Below are 22,500 nucleotides of genomic sequence, written 5' to 3' on the forward strand. Positions count from 1 at the left end.
ACTTTTGGATCGGTGCTTCACAGACAGGGCAATTACGTCACAAAGTTCACCATCCACCGATGGGGTTCAGCCGGGTGTCCCATCTGCTGGCACGAGTTGGTGGATGTTAAATACCCCCACCGTTGTGTTCTTCGTTGAAGGGCGAGTGAATTTTCGCCTGACCAAATTCCAAACTCCCGCAGTAACTTACATGGTGGCACAATATCAGTGGCATCGTCACAAGGTATCTAGCGGGTCAACTTCGTAATTGATTCACAGTCGGATATGCGGCATCCACAAGAAGAAGAAATGCACAAAGTTATATTTTGTGCAGTTACCACTTCATTGCTGAATTACGTGCACTATATCATGTAGCATTTAAACAGGAAACAGAAGGTACCAATGACAAGGCGGAACAACAGGAACACTAGCAGCCTATAATTCATTGAAAGAAAAATAGTTTCACGTCCATAGATGTGAATGCTTGTGAAACTTTTCCGTAGTTTAATTCACGACTTGTGAAAATGTTCTTTTGTTACCAGCGCAGTCTTGGCCACAAGCCCTTCTTACATCTCAACCCAATGGCTAAATAGCACGAAGCATCGGGAGAATAAGCAGCTCACTTTTACGGCCTTGGCGTGAAACATTATTTTTACCATTGAACTGCGCAGAATCATGGCTTCAGTTTGCAGAGCGAGTGACGGGGCAATAAGTCATGCTTTTGTCCCACTGAAGAGCGGGACTCTCTACTGCATGCCCCCTGCTTTGTTGCCCGGGTGCATGGCCCCGCTCTCCCCTTTGCATGCCTGTTACTCTTCCACGGTCAAAACGAGCCTTTCGCACAATCACGCTCGTCATGGTCATCGTAAAGGGAACGATGGTAATACAAAACAAATTTGGGGAAAACACTTTATCCACTTAGTTAATAAACAAGAAAAAAAAATGCAGGAAGAATTGATGAGGTTTTTTGGGGGTTTTTTGGGGGTTTTTTTTTACTATGAAACCAAATCAAACCCACAGCTTTGGTGTGGCTAACCTTAAAGGTAACTTACAGTAGCCATGCAAGCTGATGTAAGGAGCAGTGAGTCAGTCTCCAAAATAATTCCCGAAGCGACACAAACTTTCTTCCCTTAAATTTGAACATGTCTCATGGTTTGTGTTGTGCTAAGGCAAACATTAATAGCCTATTGTAATCCAAACAAATGAGAATCTTCCTTTAAGGAATAATTTCTGCAAATTTCCTGACTGTTTGTTCGTTACAAAGTCGTGTAAAGTGTCAAACACACCTGCCATCTGTGGTCGGATTTGGCAGAGCCTAATTGGAAAGTTACAAGGGAAACATTGAACAGTCTGTACTGGCATTACTCAATGAAGAGTTTGAAGTGGGTAAAGGTGGTGGGGGCAGCTTTGAGGTGTGCTGGGACAGGAAAGAGTCAAGTGTCGTCTGGTTCAAATTCAAGGACTTGGTGTTTTGGGGAATATTCTGCACAAAATCTTTACACAGAGGCAACTGGGGCTGCAGAAGACGGCAGGAGAGGAGAGGGTTGGAAAAGAAAGAGAAAGGGTGGGGGAGGGGGGGGGAACAGGGAGCAGGAAGGCCTGTGGGAGGGGGTGTTCAACAGCACAGTCAAAAGCCGAGTTCACTCAGCCAGGAATGAGAGTCGGCCTCGGGAACAGCAGTCTCGGCAGTGGCTTTCGTTCAGACGACTGTTAAAGGCAGGGAGTACCTGTAAACATGGACACCTTGCTTGCCATCTTGATGCTGCAGCTGCTTACCAGTTCATCAACCCAAAACCATTACAGCTACAACCAAGAGCAGGTAAGGCGGTGACTTATGTCTCCTAGAACATGGCCTTTTCATAGTCAGGAGATTTGTTTGACTCAATGGTGCAAAGCTTCATGATGACTTTTTTTCACCCGAGCGAAATGTTTGTAAAACACATTTTTAAAGTACTCACAATAGCAGCTTTGAAATCTTTGTTTTTTTGTTTTTTTTATGTAATACTGTACTTTGAACAGTATTTAAAGATAATTGCAAGGTGCTCGAATATATAACAAAACATCAGTACGTTGATGATTCATGCGTATTATTTTATGGGATATGGTGTAAAAACAATGTAATATGTGCTGAAAACAACACTGATAAATCATGTTTTGCAAACATTGCTATGTATTTCAAATGATTGACTGAAATGTACCGAGAAATTCATCTGTGATTTATTTAACGGCCTCAATTGTTCCTTTCTCCTGGGGTTGCCCAGGGAACATTGTTGATCCAAGTCTTTTACGAACCAGACCTGCTGGCCAGGCCTGAAGTTTGACTGAAGGTGGCAGGGATGCATAATTTGTTCAGGGTGCCGGTGATCCTTGGCTACTGTTTAACAAAGACACTGGGATATTTAACGTCCACTAACGGCAAGTGCTGGCAGATGGGTCCTCTGACTGCATGTCCTTCCGAAGGATGGCACACACATTAAAGCCTCATCCTCCATGCGAAAGACCAGGATGAAAGGTTATAGCTGGGTCAGATTTGAACCCAAGTTAAACAGCTGAAAGGTGTGTGCACATACAGTACATCTAAGATATCCTGCCAACACAGAAGCAGTGTGACCACTCCTTGGCTCTTTTCACAAGATCTTGGCTATTCGTTGTTCACCTTGGCGTCTTGGTTTTCTATAGGTTTTCTTGGCGTATAGGTTTTCGATTATCATCGCTTTTCCGAAACCTTGTAAATTCTTGGCTTTTTTCATTGGCTCACCTTGGCATTTATGAAAATGAGGAGTGGTCACACTGCACAGAAGTACAGATGTACATGTCATTTATATATACAGTATATATATATATATATATATATATATATATATATATATATATATATATATATATATTCATATTATCATTTGCCATCCTATGACAGGATAAGGCCAATTCACGCAATCATTAAATTAGAAATCGCCCTTATACCCATCATTAATAATCAGTGACTTTTGGGTAATCCCAATGTATAATTTTCTACTCCTTGTAATTATTTGTTGTAAATATATATGTAACAAAGTATGGCTCTTCTGACCTGACGAATGCATCATGGCATATATAACACCATGAGCACATGCATGCCACTTCGCCCCCTGCCCAGACAGCTTCAGCAGTGCTTACTATTGCATATTTTAAAGAGCAAGCATCTTAGGTCACAAGTAAAGGATTGTGGAGTCATCGACCATGGTTTTGCTCTAGTTGGAGCTCATCATGATGGCCCACCACAATTGTTTACCTGTGACCATGTAACCTCGTCAGCTTAAATACTATTAACACCGCCTAGCCTGGTAAAGCAGTAAAGCACAGTTCGCATCCCATAACAGCTGAAACTGCATAAACTGTGAGCAAGAATGTCCATCTGCCAAATGAGAACATTACATCTGCTGCCTCACCAACTAGGAGGTGAGTTTGCGGACGGGCATAATAATATAACAAAATATGGACCTTTCAACCCGATAAATGCATCATGGCATTTAAACTTCATGAGCACATGTGTCCCTTAAAGTTTCGGGTTGCTATGTTTCATGGTTTTGGAGTTATGGAGGACACACAGTGACACACAGTGACACACACACACACACACACACACACACACACACACACACACACACACACACACACACACACACACACACACACACACACACACACACACACTTATAGATGTACTATTAAAATGTCAGTACATTTATTAACTGAGCACTACAATGTGAGTACGTCTATGAAGTTGTATACTATTGGAATGTGAGTACATATGTTAAGTGCATATAATTAGAAAGTGACTGTCTATTAATTATTATGCAATTATTATATTAATTATTATGTATGCACGACATGATGACAACATGAGTACTATTAATATGTAATACACCGTCAGTACATCTCTTAAGTACATACTACATTTGTCTATTAAGTATGTACTACAACGTGAGTATGTCAATTAAATACACTACTACAATGTTAGTACATCGAAGTATGTAATAAAACATAGTTATTGTTGTCAAAGAGCTCATGCACATTTAGGTGGCAAACCACTTTGGACCCCAAAATTCCGGCCATATCAATTTAGACAATTATTTAGTTTCAGGAAAGACTTCACTCCACTTCAGTTTCGCATTTTATACCCTCCCATAGCATGGGTCAACAGCCAGTACAAGCATAATTCATAAAAACGATTTATAATCCCTCTTGACCTGTTGGCCTTTTTTGTCCTTTTTAACCAAAAATAACATTCGCTATTCAAAAGATTCCACCATTTTGAAACTCCTTACACACCTCATGCATAAATTCTACTTTCTTACAAATCCTTCACGAGAATATAATACAAGTCACATACGATTCATGAATGAATGATACGAATGTTTCAACAGGAATGAGAGTAAACTTTACCAGCAGTTTTAACATGTTAATTACATGAGACATTTAATTAAGGCCAGAAATTACATGAGATACCTATGGATTAAAATAATGCAGTGAATAAGGAATGACATTCCATCCATCAGGAACATACTCTGTGCAGAGCGTTGGTGCTGCTTAAGCAGTTTCCTTGGCTATTGGGTACAATCCTGGACGGGTCGCCACTCCGACACAGGATACCAGCATGCTGGCACTCATTTTGCCGACCTCAGAAGGATGACAGGCAGAGTCAACCCCACCTGGTATTAATTCAACAGTGAAGGGGGATTTGAATTCAGGATCCTTCGATCACAAGCCCAGCACCCTAACCATTAAGCCAACACTAGGCATAATGACATTCTGTTGATATAGTTTACGTGACTAATCAAAGAAAGGGACGTCTCCGCTTGGGTAACTCATCCGAATGCTGAAATTCCCCATGAGGGGTTTTTGTAGGGAATTTATCCTTTATAAAATGCTTTCAAAAAGTGATTGACTTAAAGAATCCCCGCGACACCCGTGTCTGATCGGGGCATTTGCAGTCGAGGTGACGGGTGTCTTCGATGATTGAAGTGGGCATACAATCACTTTGCTTGTATGCAGCTTCGCAAAGACGAGTAATCTGACAAAGGCTGTGGGTGCAGTTTGGGAGGGGATCGTGGAGTCAGCGTGGGGTTGAAAAGAATGGTATGGGGTTGGGATGGGCGGAATAGTGGGGTATTGGAAAAGACTGTTAGACCCCATATTCATTCCTGTCTAAATGCGGCTGGTTTCAGTTAAGCCCGTAAAAAGTGGACTTGGACAGAACACAAAAGATTGGGGACGATTAGGTGGGAAGAGCACAGCAAAATGTCATCTGCTGTCACATTCAAACTGCATTGGGTGTTTTCAAAATAAAATAAAAAACAAGAAAGTGGAGGGGTGGTGGGGGTGGGAGGAATAGTGGTAAAAACAATTTCATGGGAGGATAGCAATTTATCCCATATCATTGTGGTCTTTACCCTAATCAGGAGATGATAGTTGAAATAATTTAATCATATTGCATGTTTGTTTGTTTATTTCAACGAAATTTCAGGATGATAATGTCTTAATGTCAAGTTACCTCGTTGACATTCTTACCGTTTAGGGCAGAGCTCTTAACAAGTTACTTCTCCCGAGGAGCTATGACGTGCAATGACAAGTACGCGAAGCTAAGGGTGGCTGCACTCATGGTACAAGTGATGGATGATGTTGGATGTGGGTCAAGGGGAGGTTGAACCTGGCCTGACCTTGTGCTGTGGACATAGCTCTTGAAACAAAGTACTGTATATTTGTTTTTTTTTTATACATCTGCAGTTCTCATGAAAAGTGCTATTCAAAAAAGGGAGTTCTCTTTTCAGGATTGACAAAAAACATTAACCAACCATTAAAGATAAGTGTGCAACCAGAATTTTTAATTTCAGTCTTGGACACAGGTTTGCACCTGAAGGCTTCATCAGCAAGACAACATCAGTTTAAAATACAGGAATTGTCACAAACCAGAGAGATAATGATAGAACCTCTTTACATATGTTTATAAAAGAAAACCACACTTTTACTTTTCAGGGGATGTAGTCCTACTGTCCAAAGTATGACTCCTGGAAACAGTAGTTTTGGGACTGAACACGTATAAAAATTGCACCAGAAAGACCTGCAGGGATGGAATGATGATGTGTCCCGACATCAAGGTCAGCATTGCATTAAAGCAGCTTGTGTATTGAGTGAGAATCAGCGGAAGGCAAACTTCTATTTCGGCTGTTGTTGCTTCACAATTAGCATGGCTCGATGCCTCCCAGAGGCTGCAAGGCTTTTCAAGGCAGATTAGGTAAGCTGACATGAACGTATCCATTCAAAAGTCCATGGGTCACCATTACTGTGTGTTGATTCTCAGGCTGGAGACGGGACTTCCATTCGAACTTCTGTAATTATTTTTGTTTTATTTTTAACCAAATCAAAGGTCTTGCAAATTATATTTTCTCCTTACAAGTAGTTGCAATGCTGCCTCAGTCCAATTTATTTTTCTACAGAGATATAATATACGGTTCATGGAGGAACTTGAAAAATCGAATTTGATAGTAAAATGTGAATTTGCTCCTGGTGCCCTGAAAACTTAAGATATTCAAAAGCTGATAGTTTTGCAATGAATACAGCAAAGAGGAGACATGGGGAAAAATATCTTGTGGAGGTGAACAATCGAGCTTGTGGAAAAAAAAAACAGCAGGGGTGTGAATAGGGTAGAAATGACAGTTCTGGGACACTACCTTGGACACTCCAACCCCCTGATGGAGAGCAATCGTGGAGGATGGCACGAGGAAAAAATGGACATCCATTCAAATTTGTACAAAATTATATGCTTAAAAATGACCACAGGGTGAAGACATAAACATTTTAAAGGCATACCTTTAATCTCGAACGTTTGATGATGGAACTATATAACCTTCATAACTACAGAATCATATAACCATATAGTCTTTTATTTACTTATTCGTAGTTATAAAAAAAACAACTTAGGTTAAAAAAAGTTTTGGGGTACCTGTCATCTTGGCCTTCAATAGCTAACTAACTCATCCACCTATTTTTCTTAATTATAGGAGTCAGATCCGGATCTTCACCAAAATCGAATCAATTCTTCCGTGTCACCCACCCAACGTATCCACTAAGTTTCGTACAAATCCGTCTGCAACTTCTTGAGATATCGTGCTATATATCATTTTTTGGCCCTATCTCACAATGGTGAAGAATCACTTAAAAAAATTATCGGTTCCACATCCACATTTGGATCTCACCAAAATTGAAACAATTCTTCCTTGTCGCATTCCCAATCTGTCCACCACGTTTCGTCCGCATCTTTCCATAACTTGTGGTGATATTGTGATATATACTGTGGGACCCCACAATTCGTGGATTCGTGATTTGTGGAACCCGCGTGTTTGCGAGTCAAAGATTGTGACCTACTTCTACATTCGTGCTTCGCGTATTCGTGTTTTTTTTTGTTTATTTTGAACACTTTCAGGACTGGTCTCCTATATCCACCTGGGAAATTGGAAATGAGCCAACATCACAGCATTACATAAAAAGGTGCAAAAATGAATCCCCTTAACTACAGCCGAATTACCTTGCTGTACTTCCAATCATCAGCAAAACCATGGAATCCATCAACATATTTAACATAAAATCATTCATTTTTTCCAACAGCCTCATCTCAGATCATCAACTCGGATTCAGTCCTGGTCACTTTATCTTGGACATGCTGCTTCAACTCTCCCAACAATGGTGGAGGCCCTCAATATCAGACATGAGATCAGGGCCTTCTCTCTGGGCCATCATCAGTCACATATCTTGAGCCTTTGATACAGTCTGGCATCCTGCCTTACTCTCCAAACTGTCTGCCTATGGATTCCAATGCCAACTCCACTCTTGGATAACTGATTTCCTCCACTTTCGTAGTCAATGTGTGGCTCTCAACGGAACCCTTTCATCTCCTCTCCCTGTCAAGGCATCACAGATGAACAGATCTCATATACCTCAACACAGATGAACATAGCTCACGTAGCTCATCACAGATGCACATAGCTCACCAAAGATGCACATAGCTCACGTAGCTCACCACAGATGCACATAGCTCACATAGCTCACCACAGAGGAATATATCTCACGTAGCTTACCACAGATGAATATAGTTCATGTAGCTCACCACAGAGGAATATATCTCACATAGCTCACCACAGAGGAACAGATCTTACAGAGCTCACCACACCACCACATTCACGTTCCAAATATAACATGCAATTTAAGTAACATCTGTAGACAGATGACGTCTGTAGACAGATGGACGGACGGACATGAACCAATTTCTTAACCTCGCTTTTCGCTTTGCATGTGCGGGGTTCTTGCAGTAGTTTGCAGAGAACAACTCCTTAAAACTAGACTTAAAACCATAGTTCGTTACAGTCCTAATTATAGTAGTCTGCAGAGAATAATTTTAGTAACGGGCACTTTTTGCTTGGGGAAAACTGGCCATAATAGAATGAAAAGCACAATGGAAAGAGGTGTGGAGGGGGGGGGGGAGGCAGTCGAGCAAAACCACCACAAGCAGGGTAAACGGAAACCTTGAGGAACAAAGCTAACCAGAAACAAATTCTCATTTTCAGATGTGGAAGGGGAAACTGGGGAAAATCAGAAATGGAGCAAAAATGAAAAAAACATTAAATCAAAATAACGAAAAGGAGGGTAGGGGGGGCAGTGGAGCTGAACCCTGTAACCTGGAAACCCAGAAAGAGGAGGGCTTGGGGAGGGTTAATGACAGGAGAAATGATCACGGGTTTTTCTACCTGCAGGAATCAATAAAAATGTAATATATTATTAGTTCACTCAGGTCACTTGTATAAAGCATGATTTAGTTTATAATGGTCACATCTAACCTGGTGCATCTTTTCAAGGACACTTTCAATCGTAGAAGGATTATAAAGCTGTGCATGTTTTGGTCAATGAGAGAAAGGTGTTGGACGAACCGGTGTTTTACCACACTGATGAAGAATGGCAAAACAAATCCAGCAAAGAATTTTTGACTTTGTCAAAAAATCTGTACAACATGAAATATTATCACTTTTTCATAAATTGATGAATGGCAAGACAACAAAGGAAAAAGCTCTGCTCCACATTGGAAGTGTGTTATCCATCCATTGGGACCATACACTGTGCAGTGTCGGTACTGCCAAAGCAGTCTTCTGGGCTATTGGGCACAATCCTGGATGGGTCACCACTCCAATGGCTCAATCATCCCAACAAGCTGGTACTCATTTTGCCAACCTCAGAAGGATGATAGGCTGAGTCAAACCCACCTGGTATTAATTCAATGGGTAACAGGATTTGAACTCAGGACCCTATGATCCCAAGCCCACCACCTTAACCATTAAACCAACACCAGGCATGTGTTTGTTTGTTTGTTTGTTTGTACATCCACATATCATACTTCACCAAAGTGTTGAGTGAACTTCATCTCAATGAACACGGCTTTGTTCTTGAAATGAAATTTTCATATTGTAAATGTTCATTATCATTTCAATTGCAACAGAGCTATTAGGTTGTTTCATCTGTTTATCCTTAAAGTCCTTTCAACCCAATATGTAAGTGTCTTCTTGCTGGGCCTTTTCTCTTTTCTACGTTTGTTTACTTTAAGAGTAAATGCCTGGATTCGAACGTGTCATGGTTTACCTATTACTGTTTCTCCTTGTTGTTTTTCTTTTATATCCCTGTTTGTAACATGGTATGTCAGTGAATGGAAATGTCAGCCCTTTCTGTTAAATCACCGAAGCTGACACGAAGCAGTGATTAATTATAAGCACGGGCTCGTCTTATAATCTATGCATCAAATCCACACAAGATGGCATCTCTCTCACATCTTACACACACCCCTCCTCCTATATCATCACATATCTCACAAGAGCAATCAAAAACAACAACAACAACAACAACAACAACAACAACAGTGTTCACATATAGCTCAACTTCCACCAACACAACATAACTTCAGTTCCTCATTCAGTTTAGCACACTGCCAAGATGGAAACAAATCCATTGCTGTTTCCTACATAATTTGCCATTGCTTGCATTGATATCACAACCATTCATCTGTTTTAACCCAACCATCTTACTTGCTGGTTTGAGTGTTTCCTCCCCTCCTCCTTCTCTTATTTTCTGGTACATTAATTCCCTTGGTGTTTGTCCCTTTGTCAGTCAGTTCTATCTTGCTCTTTCATGGGCCTCACTTCTGTAAATACAGCTACATAATATGGAATAAATAAATGTAGCCTACTGTTTTTTGTGTGTACAATTGCAGGCCTTAGGCTGTGATGGATTTCTGGGCTCTGGAAAGGTGCTGGATAAGTGTGGCGTATGCGGAGGAGACGATACTACCTGCAAGGTCATCTCGGGCATCTACAAACGTTCAGCATCCTCTGTGGGATACCACAAGATACTGGAGATACCCAGCGGTGCAACCAAGATCAACATCACAGAAATGACTAAAAGCAGGAACTACCTTGGTAAGCATGTTTTCCAGCCCTTTCATGATTACTCCAGCTTGTGGAGAAAATGAGACAATCGGGTGAGTTGATAAATGTTTCAATATTCAGAAGTAACTGCAGTCACCATCATCGTGTCTTGAGAAGGTTTGATCTGATATTGTGTCTCGCACATCATTTCTTCAAGTTCCACATGTACCTTTCAGTTAGAAGAAAAATGCCCTGGATTTTTACTTCTGGTATCCACGAGCCAGTTCACGTGGGCAGATGGAGAAAATGGCTTAAGCATTTATATTTAGATATAACAGTGCAGCCTAATGTGGGATAATTTGAAGGAGGTGACTGGATTTGTTCAAACTTAGTCGAGGATGTTGGGGAACAGGTAGACTTTAGTCTGGCGTTGGCTTGGTGGTTTGGGTGGCTGGCTTTGGATCTTGGGGTCTTGAGTTCGAGCCCTGTTGACTGCTGAATTAACACCAGGTGGGGTTGACTCAACCTGTCATCCTTCTGAGGTCGGCGAAGTGAGTACTAGTGTACTGGTATAGGGGCACAGCATCGGCGGCATAGTCGTGCCCCAACAAAATGATAGCTACCCGGTAGCCAAGCTGCCAAGAAGAAGAAAAAGTTAAACTTTGAACAAACAAAAACGTGCATATCTCGACAGTGTAGAACAAATCATGGCTATAGGCAGGGGGCTGGCCGAGTCATACCAAATACGTGCTTTAAAAATGGTATGTCCTGTTTGTGTCTGGTGTTGGCTTTATGGTGAGGGGTGGTGGGCTTGCGATCCTAGGATCCAGAGTTCAAATCCCACTCGGCTGTTGAATTAATACCAGGTGGGGTTGACTCTGCCTGTCAACCTTCCGAGGTTAACAAAATGAGTGCCAGCTTGCTGGCGTCCTGTGTCGGAGTGGCGACCCGTCCAGGATTGTGTCCAATAGCCAAGGAGACTGCTGAGGCAGCACCAACACTCTGCAGAGAGTATGGTCCCAATGGATGCATGGATGGATGGATGTCCTTTTTCCTTGCTTGATGCTCAACATTTAGAGCATGAATAAACACTGTCAGTTAGCAATCCATGAGAGAGGGTGATTTCTCCTCAAAACACTCTTTTGCCTGCAGAGAGAAAGGAGACACCACTAGATGGCATCCTTGGCACCCATGGTGTTCTGGGAAATAACTTCCCCCAAGGTCAACAACTGTTTGTCCTGTGTAACAAGTGAAGTCTTATATTTTCTGATGTTTATGTCTGCATGTAGGTGTGTAATTTGTGTTTGTATAGTGTGTGTGTGTGTGTGTGTGTGTGTGTGTGTGTGTGTGTGTGTGTGTGTGTGTGTGTGTGTGTGTGTGTGTGTGTGTGTGTGAGACAGCTCTTCTTCTTCTTTAACAGCCACTATTATTCCACATTGTGGGGTCAGCCAGGGGAAGCTTGGCTTGAATCTTCACAAACCAGCAGGCCAGGCCTGACATTTGACTAGTTCAGGCAGGAATCAGAAATTTGGCCATGGTGCCAGCAATGGCTCTTTGCAAAGGACACCATGGGATCTTTAGCATCTACCAACAAATACTGGCAGACAGGATGGTTGTTTAACACCCATCCAAGGGACAACACACATTGATGAATCACCCTGCCTGTGAATCACCAGGATATGACAATTTGTTGCTGGACCAGGAATCAAACGCAGGCTAGACAGCTTGAATGCAGGTATGCACGCCTCTAGGCCATCATTGCCAGCACAACTCTTGCATGAGCCTTAATCGCTGTAAAAAAATAAAGTAGTGGTTTCACATATTGTAGAAAAGAGGATCAAAGGAATAATGGTGAGCCTGGACCAAAGCAGACTGCAGCATGGCTCAGAGTTCAAAGAAACAAGTCTAAGAAAGCATTTAAACCTGGTGTGCATGATCAACAGGGTCGTGCAGAATTCCAAAACCAAGAGTATAGTTACTTCCCTCAAATGGCCAGCCACAATTGGATCAACCGTTCTGAACTGAAACAGTTGCTGAACAACCTCTCTTTTTCCCAGTAGGCACCATAAACTGTATGATTTTGAACAGATATTTGCTCCAGTATATTGAACGTGCAGTTAACATTATTCATGTTTCAAAATCATTTCAACCGATGTCGTCACAACATTACATCGACATATTACTCAACGTTGTTGTTATCTTGTTTGAGTCAGATTCCCATCAACGTTGTCCCCTTTATGTGATGATGAACTCATCAGTGTAATTCTCTACCTGAAGAGCAGGACAACTTTCCAATCTTTCCTTGCTAAGTCTTTCCTTTGCATATTTGAGCTATTGTCTCCTGCTAAGGCATTCATTCTCAGCTTGTTCATGTTCTGCTCTCCCCCTTGGGCTATTACCTGCCTCACACCTTGCTCAATCACAGCAAAGACTTTAAAGAGCAGGTTGCGGGTTACCAAACATGTTCTGAAAATTTATCAATATGATATGCATTATAATGTGCATTAAATAGTTTGATGCAAACTATTGTAGTTGCCTAACTATTGGGAGAATTAATGAAATTTAACTCTGTAGTTGTTATTTCTCGAGGCTGTTGAAAAAACCAGCCACATGCCATATATGGATGGTGACGTCACGTTCTCCAAAACAAAGCGGACGCTCACTCGCTCATTGAATAAGTGTCCAGTTGAGCGGGCCGTTCTTTCGCTTTTTTGAGCTTGCAACTGTCTATATTATCGTTTTTATTTTGAATTATTGTAGAACAAAGTTATTTGGATATTTGTACATCATGCCTCGTACGTGTGTCATGTTTTGCGAAAATGGCTGGAAAACGGGTAATCGCTCCCACTAATTCCCGAAGGAATCAAACACTCGCCGGCAGTGGATAAGATTTGTACAAACAAAACGGGCGAATTTTCCCCCAAAGAAAACGGGTAAAGAGGACCCTTTGGTTCGACTTGTCATTTGTGGTGACCATTTCACAGCCGAGGATTACGAAGGCATAAAACACATCTGATCACCACTCTGTGAATATGAGTTGTTGGTTGACAAGTTCTCCAGATACTGCTCTGTCATAGAATCAGTTGTTGAGTTTAAGTGAGAAAAACCTTGAAATGTATTCTTAAAGAGTACATGGAAAAACATAAATAAACTTTCTGAAAAACACAAGCATGAAAAAATTTCTCAACAAATCAACTTATTGTTGATTAAATTACTTTTTTAACAGCATCAGCAAATTGGGCTATTTCATTTCAATTGTAAAAAATTGATCCATTTTCCACTTTTTTTCTAAATTTGGTAGAATATTTCCCAATGAGGCTAAACATGTTTGCGTATTTATATGCCACAACAGTCTCTTGAAAGTTGGGGTTTGTTATAACTGTTCACTTTCGATGGGGTCAAGCTCAGCTGTTAGAAAGACTTCAACGCCAAGGCTTTGGTGTATAATAAATTTGGGTCCATTCTTGATTCATTCTATTTCTGACTCTTGAGTGACTAGAGGGTTAAAAATGATTATGTCAAGTCACAGACTAATCAAACTTTACATTATTTTATGCATTGAACAAGAAAATGAAAACCTACAAACCAATCTGTCTGGTGGAGTCTGTCGGTGTGAAGTGCCGGGCAGTCAGTCCTGCCACTTGTACACAAAATATGCCGTTTTCTGGCACTTGTAAGTGGCTCAAATTTATATGGCTCAGGGCCAGAAACTCCATCGTATAAATTCCCATCATCCTCCGACTCGTCCTCGGCAATATCAGAATGAAAACACTCAATTTCATCGCCACTGAAATCACTCTTTGATTCGCATCTTGCCATTGTTCACATGCTGTTACCGAATGTTCACGAAGTTTTCGGAGAACGTGACGTCATAGAATCTTCGGTAAATTCCCGTCTGTTTTTCGATCACTGACAAAAGTTTTGACTTAAAAGTTAATTTTAGCATATTTTGAGTTTCAAATCTAAGAAAATAATTGCCCAACGATTATTAATGTGATTACAACCTTCGAATCACGCGAAGTCATCAGCGACCCAAAACCTGCTCTTTGAAGATGGTATGTGCTGCTTCCTTCCTTGATGCTCAGCATTTAAAAAGGATAGAGCACCAACAAACAACCATATTGTGACAATCATAGTGCAGGCTTTGATGGGCCTAATGCCCTCCTCCAACATCGAAGTTCCTTAAAAGAGAACTCGTATTATCTTCCTTCTCCATCTGGAGACCATACGGTATCATTGGAGGGCATAGCCATGTAACCAACCAAAGGATTTCTATGATAGTAGTTAAACACTATCACCTGTTATCACCACATGCATGAAACTGAATTTACTTACACAATATACTTTCCTTAATTTTAATCCCAAAGTTTTATAAATGTGATCAATTCCTTCAATGTGGGGTAAAAAAAATATATGTTGTGGAGTATTTCAATTAACTGAGTGTTGTTGGTTTTCAATGGTTTCCAGTTGATGCAAACTAACGAACCCTGACATATTTATGTGATCACATACTCTATTTACTGCAATAAATTTTTGGATAGAGCCAGGATCAGTTGATTTAACCCTAAACTGCATTGTAATCCTGGGGTTAGCTGAGCGGTTAGGGTGGTGGCTTGGGATCCTAGGGTCCTGAGTGTGAGCCCTGTTGGCTGCAGAATTAACACCAGGGGGTTGACTCAACCTGTTATCCTTCTGAGATTGGTGAAATGAGCACCAGTGTACTGGTAATAGGGGCACTGCATCAGTGGCATAGCTGTGCCCCTAACCAATGATGCAACCAGCAGCCAAAATGGCTGTACATGAAGGGAACTGCATTGTGCCCACTCAACATTTTCGCGATTTTTTTTTTGAATTCTCTTTTCATGAATTTTTTTCTCCGTCTTGTGCATGTTTTGATACCAAATACTATATTGTCCAAATCGGACTTACCGTTCAGGTGTCACATGTCCTACTAAAACTGCAATTATTACATGTGTGTATGTAGGACACAGACAGGTAGGTAAGTGTTGCACGCAGTTGGGCATTGTTGATATAAAATAATTGTCCAATAATTTCTTCTCAGTATTTTAGGTTATCTCACGTATGCAACGAACATAATTGTAGATCTCTGAAAAAAATGCATAAAAATAACATTTCACATAATTAATGAGGAAATAATGAGAAATATTAATTACACCATCATGCTCATTGCATGATAATCTATGCGCATGGAAATTTTGAAGTTCATCTGACAATCTATTGCTGAGATATAAAGGGGGGGGGGAGGACCGAAGTAGCCCCCTTTCCCCTCCAGTCATGGAGACCTCAAAATCTCCCAATGCAGTTCGGGTTAAAACAAGTCCAACATCTGCTATTTTTAAAGTAGAGGTAGCATCATGATTGCCGACAAGCAGCCAGGTGATCTGCGAAGATGGTTCCAAATTAAATTGTTGTCCCTGAAAGTCAATCCCATCAATTTCCAAGTTCTTAGGAGAATAATGATAAGTTTATCAAACGTCATCATCGTGTGTTTGTAACAGGTGACATTTATCCTCATGGGATTAACACGTTCATAGAATGCCATCATTTTTCCCAGGAATGTAAGTCTGTATTCCGATTTTTTTTTTTTTTACCAACATAAACACTGCGTGATGTCAATATTGGTTAGGTCCATCAACCTCTTGTTGTAATGCAACATTGCTTCCAAGTTTACCCCAAATTCTATGAAGCACTGCATGAAATGTGCCAATAAACCATAAGACATGAGTTGTGCCTGAAGAGTTTAACCAACAACCTTTCAGAGTGCATTTTGTAAAAAGAGAAGTTATCCAAATTAATGCAATATGCCACCAAACTACTGAGTCCTAATTGAAAACCATGGCGCAAATGACCCTGGATGATTATGATGTTAACTGCTTGAGTCACCGACTATCAGTCATGACTGAGTGGGATTCCTATGGCACTTAAGCAGCCAAACTTTGGGTATTTTTTTTACGGCTTGCTGATTTTAACATAATGGGTGATGGAAAACATATCCTTGCGCAACAGTAATCAAGGTACCATGAATTCCCATTACATATTTCTTTGAGCCATGAACGATGAGTGCAGGAAACAGTTTGGTCTCACTTTGTGCAAAAGGTAAAACGCATATAGCATGTGAGAAACCGCTAATTTGAAACACCCGAGCGGTTGTGGGACGAGGGCAGACCGCAGAGCACATAAAACTCACATTATGGACCTTCCAAGACTTTGGTGATAAGTTTTTTTTAAAAACACATGTGGTCCTCAGAGTCCTAGGCGTTTGAAGGCTAATTGTAACCGTTTAACCTCTGGCTTTGCTCTGATCCTTCATCCATCACTTTGCTGAAAATCGTGGTGCAGGGTTCTCTTCCGTGGAGGTTTCTCCTTCACCTACATTTTCCTCATCCCAAAGCAGCTCCATTTTTAAGCTACTTTCATGGACTTATTGCAAGTGTTACAATGGAATATTGGAATGGCATTTCTCCTGGAATTTTCAGGCCTCTGCTTTACACTGGAATACGACACTTGGCGAGTTCGAATAGTCAGTTGTGAGGAATTACGATGATTCGAAGGCACACAAGCCTTGGTAATTTGGGCATATTCCAGAAGGAAGAAAACCAATGGTTTTGTGACCAATGTAAGCAATTTTGAGCTTCCTTACAGTGAGAACATTATCCTGCATTACTCGCATTTTCTAAATCGTTGAAGGCTTGGGGTGATCAAGGAAAAAAAAAATCGAAATCAAATACTTTCGAGAGTTTGATTTGCTGCCCAAATGGGCAGATTTCAGCCCACACTGGATGCTTTCAAAGAACGGCCCTTCTGTGCCTTGTTAAACAGCTCAGAGTTTCGAGTTGGCTCGACATGTCACCGATCTCAAGAATGCCCAATAAAAATGACGAGAGCGGTTCTACCCGTTTTTAGAGCTTTAAGGAAGGTGCAGTTTTTAGGACATTTATGGGTCCTAAGGTATTTTTATCCACTGGAACCTCAAACTATTCAAAGTGGAGTTTGTTTAAATTGCCCCTTTTAACTAAAGTGAGATTTTTTTTTTCAATTATAATAGATATTTTGTGTTTTACCTGTGTGGAAATGAACATGTACTGTATTACGATTTTACATTCTGTTGGTTGAGCCACTTTGGTGGTGTGCTCACAACTTTTGCTTTCAGAGTATTCACTGGTTTTATTTAATTTGTGGGTTCAGCCATCACGAGTGTGCATTTCTACATTTATTTGCATGAATGTGTCATTGTATGTTTAAATCATTAGCTTTGGACTGTTCTGTATGTCAACATGCAAAATAATAGTTTGAACCTCATAGCTTGTCTGCTTTTCGACATAGTCAAGGCTCATGGAAGAGCTGTTACACACACGCACACACACACACACACACACACACACACACACACACACACACACACACACACACACACACACACACACACACACACACACACACACACACACACACACACACACCACTGGACTTATATCACTCAATGAACACAACCATTGACCATGGGGGAAGTAACTTCACTGTGTTCTCTGGGTGTCAGTGATGCTATGTCGTGGCCCAAATTTTCTCTCCGTAGTCAGCGGTGCAATTCAGGATAAATGTCCCCTCCACTCCCTCCCCCCCCACCACAACCTCACCCTATGGGATGCCAGCCCTGTGGGTTGGCCCATTGGATATCCCCTAAATGCTCAGCATCAAGCAAGGAAGCAGCATTTTAAAATTTTCAGTATTTGGTATGACTGCTACCATCAAAATCAAAATGCCGACCTGTCGGACTATGAGGAGGTAATAAATGTGTGGTATGTTTTTTAAAGTTTATCAAATAATGAAAGCGATAAAGTGTGTAGTGTTGTGTACTGGACAAGTGATATCATGCTGAAATATTCCGACATCGAAGCAGGGAGACTCAGACATGGATGAATGGGAAAGACGCCATTTCCCAACTGTTTATTTGCGTGTGCTCGTCACACACATCCTTTAGGTGACATAACCAGTCCGCGTCACAGGATACTTACTACATGTGGTTTGTTTTCATTTTTCGTTTTTTTTTTAAGTTACATTTTTCAAAAAAGTTTTCATTGCTCGTGTTTCTGTTTATGCAGTCATTCAATGTAATTACTTGGAACAATATACAAAAAAAGTTTCCATCTTCCTTTTTAATGTGATTAACTAGTAAATTTAACTAAAATATGTGATACAGAACGATTCCAGAGGTATGATATCGCAGGCTGAGGATAGACCTGGTAACTTTGTTGATAAACTTTGACATTAAAAAAAAAAATTGTATATAAATTGTACATGCTTGTGGAGGAGCTAGAACACTGAACAGATCAAGATGCAACAGGACAAAAGGAATAGGAGAGAGAGAGAGAGAGAGAGAGAGAGAGAGAGAGAGAGAGAGAGAGAGAGAGAGAGAGAGAGAGAGAGAGAGAGAGAGAGAGAGAGAGAGAGAGAGAGAGAGAGAGAGAGAGAGAGAGAGGATTGGGGTGGGTGGGGGGCAAAAAGAAGGGCAAAATAGATCAAGGAGACTTGGACAAACGATGGGTGTGTGGAGAGGAATAGGGTGCAGGAAAGGATGCATGCGGTAGATGGGATGGATACAGAAGGAAACTGCAAAATGATGAAAAAAAACTGAAAAGAAAAACTTGAAATTTGGAAGGAGGAGGGCTTCTAGGGAGGGGTTAACGAGGGTAGAAAAGATCATAGTTTTGGATTGGAGATGATTTAAGATGGTGGTGGACAGCTGTCCTAAAGAATGGGAGGGAAAATGAGATTAAAGAGAATGGGAAGTTGGTTCCATAGGAGAAAAAAAAGAACCACAAATGGGTAGAGGTGAACAGTGATCCTGGATTTATGCAGTTTTACCAGAAGGGGGTCAATGGTGGACCATCTGCACCCTGCAGAAACCTGTGGTGGCCAAAGCACGGAAAGAGCAGAGGGTGCAAGACCAGAAAGGGGGTGACAGAAGACGAAGTGATCACCGACCCGTCTGTGATGGGAAAGTGAAAGGACCATCGACTCGGCTTCACAGCAGAAGATTCCAATGATCTTCAAGTCCTTGGTTTCCATGGTGTCAAGCAGAGCAGAGTTTGTGGCAGGGGAACCAGTCCAGAGGGGAGAGCTGCAGTACTCCATAAAGCTGTGGTTGAAGGCCTTGTGGATGGATTGGAGTTCAGGTGTGCCAAGGAAGGACAGAGGATTCCCAATCAGTAACTGGCTTTGGAGGTCAACTTTGAAATAAGATTTGCCCAAGAAAAATAATGACTGATAGAGAGACCCATGAGTATGAGTGACTGAACATCCTCAAGGGTATTGTTAAGAAAGTATATGGGTGGTGAAAGAGGGGGCTGCCAGCCGATCCTTTCGGAAAGAGAGTGAGAGTGCGAGATTTGTCTGGATTGAAAAACATATTCAAACTATTGACCATCTTGTGATTTTGTCAATGTCTGAAGAGAGGAAAGAGGCTGCAGCCTGCCTGACTGAAGGATGAGGGATATCACGGCAGAGGGTGGAGTCATCAGCAAATAGATAAAGGGGATTTTCCAGAGTCAGAGAGATCACTGATGAAGATCAAGAATTGGACTGGGCACAGAACACTCTCTTGGGACATGCCAGCTTTGAAATGGAGGGAAGATGAAAGGATTCCAGCTCTGTTTTTGAGAGCAGAGAAAGACATTAACCCCATGTGTGGAGGTGGCCTTGGATGCCATAGGCAGAGAGTTTGGAGAGAAAGGTGGGACTCCAGATTGCATCAAAAGCACGAGATATGTCCAGAGAGACAGCCCTGATCTCATGTCCAACATTGAGGGCCTCCATCCATTGTTGGGTGAGTAGAAACAGAATGTCCAAAGTAGAGTGATCTGGTCTGAATCCAAATTGGTGATCTGAGATGATGCTGTTTGAGAAAAGGAAGATTTTCATATCAACTGCGATGATTGATTCCAGGACCTTGCTGTTGATTGGAAGTAAGCTGCTCAGTGTGTTTTTGCACCTTTTGTGTAATGCAGCGATGATACCTGATCTCCAAGCAGATGGAAGATGACCTCGGGCAAATTGTAGGGTGAAAAGGGCAGAGAGAGGATGATGTGCAAGAGCAGCAGAACAGGTTTTTATGACACATGAGCTTGATGCTGACCAGTGCGGTATCAGATTCAGAGTCGAGGGTTGACAGTACAGTGTTGTTCAGAACCAGTTGGGTATGACTGTGAAGGATGAGTACAGACAGGGAGGAGTAGGGACACAACATTTGGAAGCAAACACAGAATTGAGGCATTCAGCCTTTTCACGAGCTTGGTCAGCTGTGGTTCCATTTGAAGTGAGGGAAGGCATGGGGAGCATACTCCAAAGACAGACTAAATAATGCACACCTATGTTTTAGTGAAGGGCAAAAAGTTTGAAAGTTCATTCTTGAGATTGGACAAATCTTTTTTTTCTGGCTTTCCTGAAAGTGGACATACACTTGTTGCGGGCTTTGTGGAATGCACTTAGATTGTCTTCAGTCGGAGTTGCCTTCCAGGAAGAGAAGGCAAGTTGTTTCAGAGCAACTGCCTCACCGCAAGACTCAGTCAGTGTAGCATGGGAGGTAAGAAGGGTACGATAATGGAAGACAAGATGGGATGAATCTGTGCATAAGAGAGAGCAGGTTTCTGTGGAAGAATTTAATTCCCAGGCCGAGTTCAAAAGCAAAAAGTATCGCATTGTGAGAAGTGGCTGCCGAAAACGGGAAACAGCCGAACGTGCGAACATACAAATGCACGGGCAGACACCATACTTCGCATTATATAATACATAGCTTTCCAATGCGGGGAATACTGCTGCTACTGAAATGTGTGTGGAGGTTATGTTTTCACCACGTCTGTCTGTTTGTTTGCCTGTGAACAGGATATCTCAAAACGTTGTCGACGGATTCAGATGAAATCTGTTGAACAGGTTGGGTATGTGACGAGAACGAAATTATTAGATTTTGGGGAAGATCCCAAACCGGATCTGGATCCCATAATTTTTTTAATTTTTCAAAGATATTCTTCATCATTGAGAAACGGGACCAAAAATGATACATTGCATGATATTTCAAAAAGTTGTGGACGAGTTATTACAAAGCTGGGTGGATTAGTTGGTTCGGTGACAAGAACAAGCCGATTAGATTTTGGTTCAGGTCCGGATTCAGATCGGACCTATCGGTGGGATACAAAATGCAAACTTTTCAACCTTGCAGAGGCATGCACTCTACCGAGTGTCGTTCTAGTTTCTATTGTGTTGATCATGAATTGATGTGCATTATTTTGAGAGAAATGGGGATGTCAGAGTACTTGATATGTCTGATAATAAGCACGTACACTAACGAAGAAGCTAAAGTAAGAACAAAGTATCGAAAGACAGAATGATATGGAATTGAAAAGGAGTTCGACAGGGTTGTGTTCTCTCCCCTTACTTAATCAATCTGTACAGTGAGTACATCATGAGGAAATCAAACTTGGATAATATAGAGGTTGGAGTCAGGATTGGAGGAAGATGTATCAACAACCGAATTATTGATACTGCTCCTTTGTCAGAAAATAAAGAGGGCTTGATAAAACTGCTACAGAGAGTGAAGAAGACTAAAATCTTGTCGATTGAGATGATCAAAGTGTTCAGATTGGGACACAATCACGTGGAAGTAGTGGGAAGTTTTATCTTCCTTGTTTCTAAGATTGAAGTGAGTGTAAAATGTGGATGAGAAACTCATAGATGGTTAGTGTTGGGGAGAACAGCAATGTCAGGATTGATGAAGATCTGGAAGGACAAAGATGTGACGACACAAACCAAGAGGAGTCTGGTGAATGCTCCTAGTATTTCCAGTTACAATGTACGGATGTCAATCGTGGACAGCGAAGAAGAAAGAAAGGAAGAAAATTGACAGTTTTGAAATTTGTTGTTGGAAACGAAAGTTTAAAATTCCATGGAGTGCAAGAACAACAAACAAATAAGTGATTGAAGAAATTTGACCACTAAGTGCATTGGGAGCGCTGATGCTAAAACAGAAACTGTCATAGTTTTGACACATCATGTGTGCAGAAAACGA

The 22,500-nt window shown here is 41.3% G+C and overlaps 1 protein-coding gene across 5 annotated transcripts in view; it reads left to right on the forward strand.

Annotated features, from left to right (window-relative positions):
* Positions 1-22,500, forward strand: part of THSD4 (thrombospondin type 1 domain containing 4) — a 217,897-nt gene that overhangs the window by 163,382 nt on the left and 32,015 nt on the right. For all 5 annotated transcript variants that reach the window (XM_085850245.1, XM_085850244.1, XM_085850248.1 and 2 more), the window contains one exon: positions 10,268-10,472. In XM_085850245.1, coding sequence (XP_085706371.1) covers positions 10,268-10,472 — 205 coding nt within the window. The remainder of the gene's footprint in view (positions 1-10,267; positions 10,473-22,500) is intronic.

This window comes from Eptatretus burgeri, chromosome 12 (genome assembly GCF_056783735.1).
Source record: "Eptatretus burgeri isolate ZD-2024b chromosome 12, Ebu_testis_v1, whole genome shotgun sequence".
In the NCBI taxonomy this organism is placed as follows: Eukaryota; Metazoa; Chordata; class Myxini; order Myxiniformes; family Myxinidae; genus Eptatretus; species Eptatretus burgeri.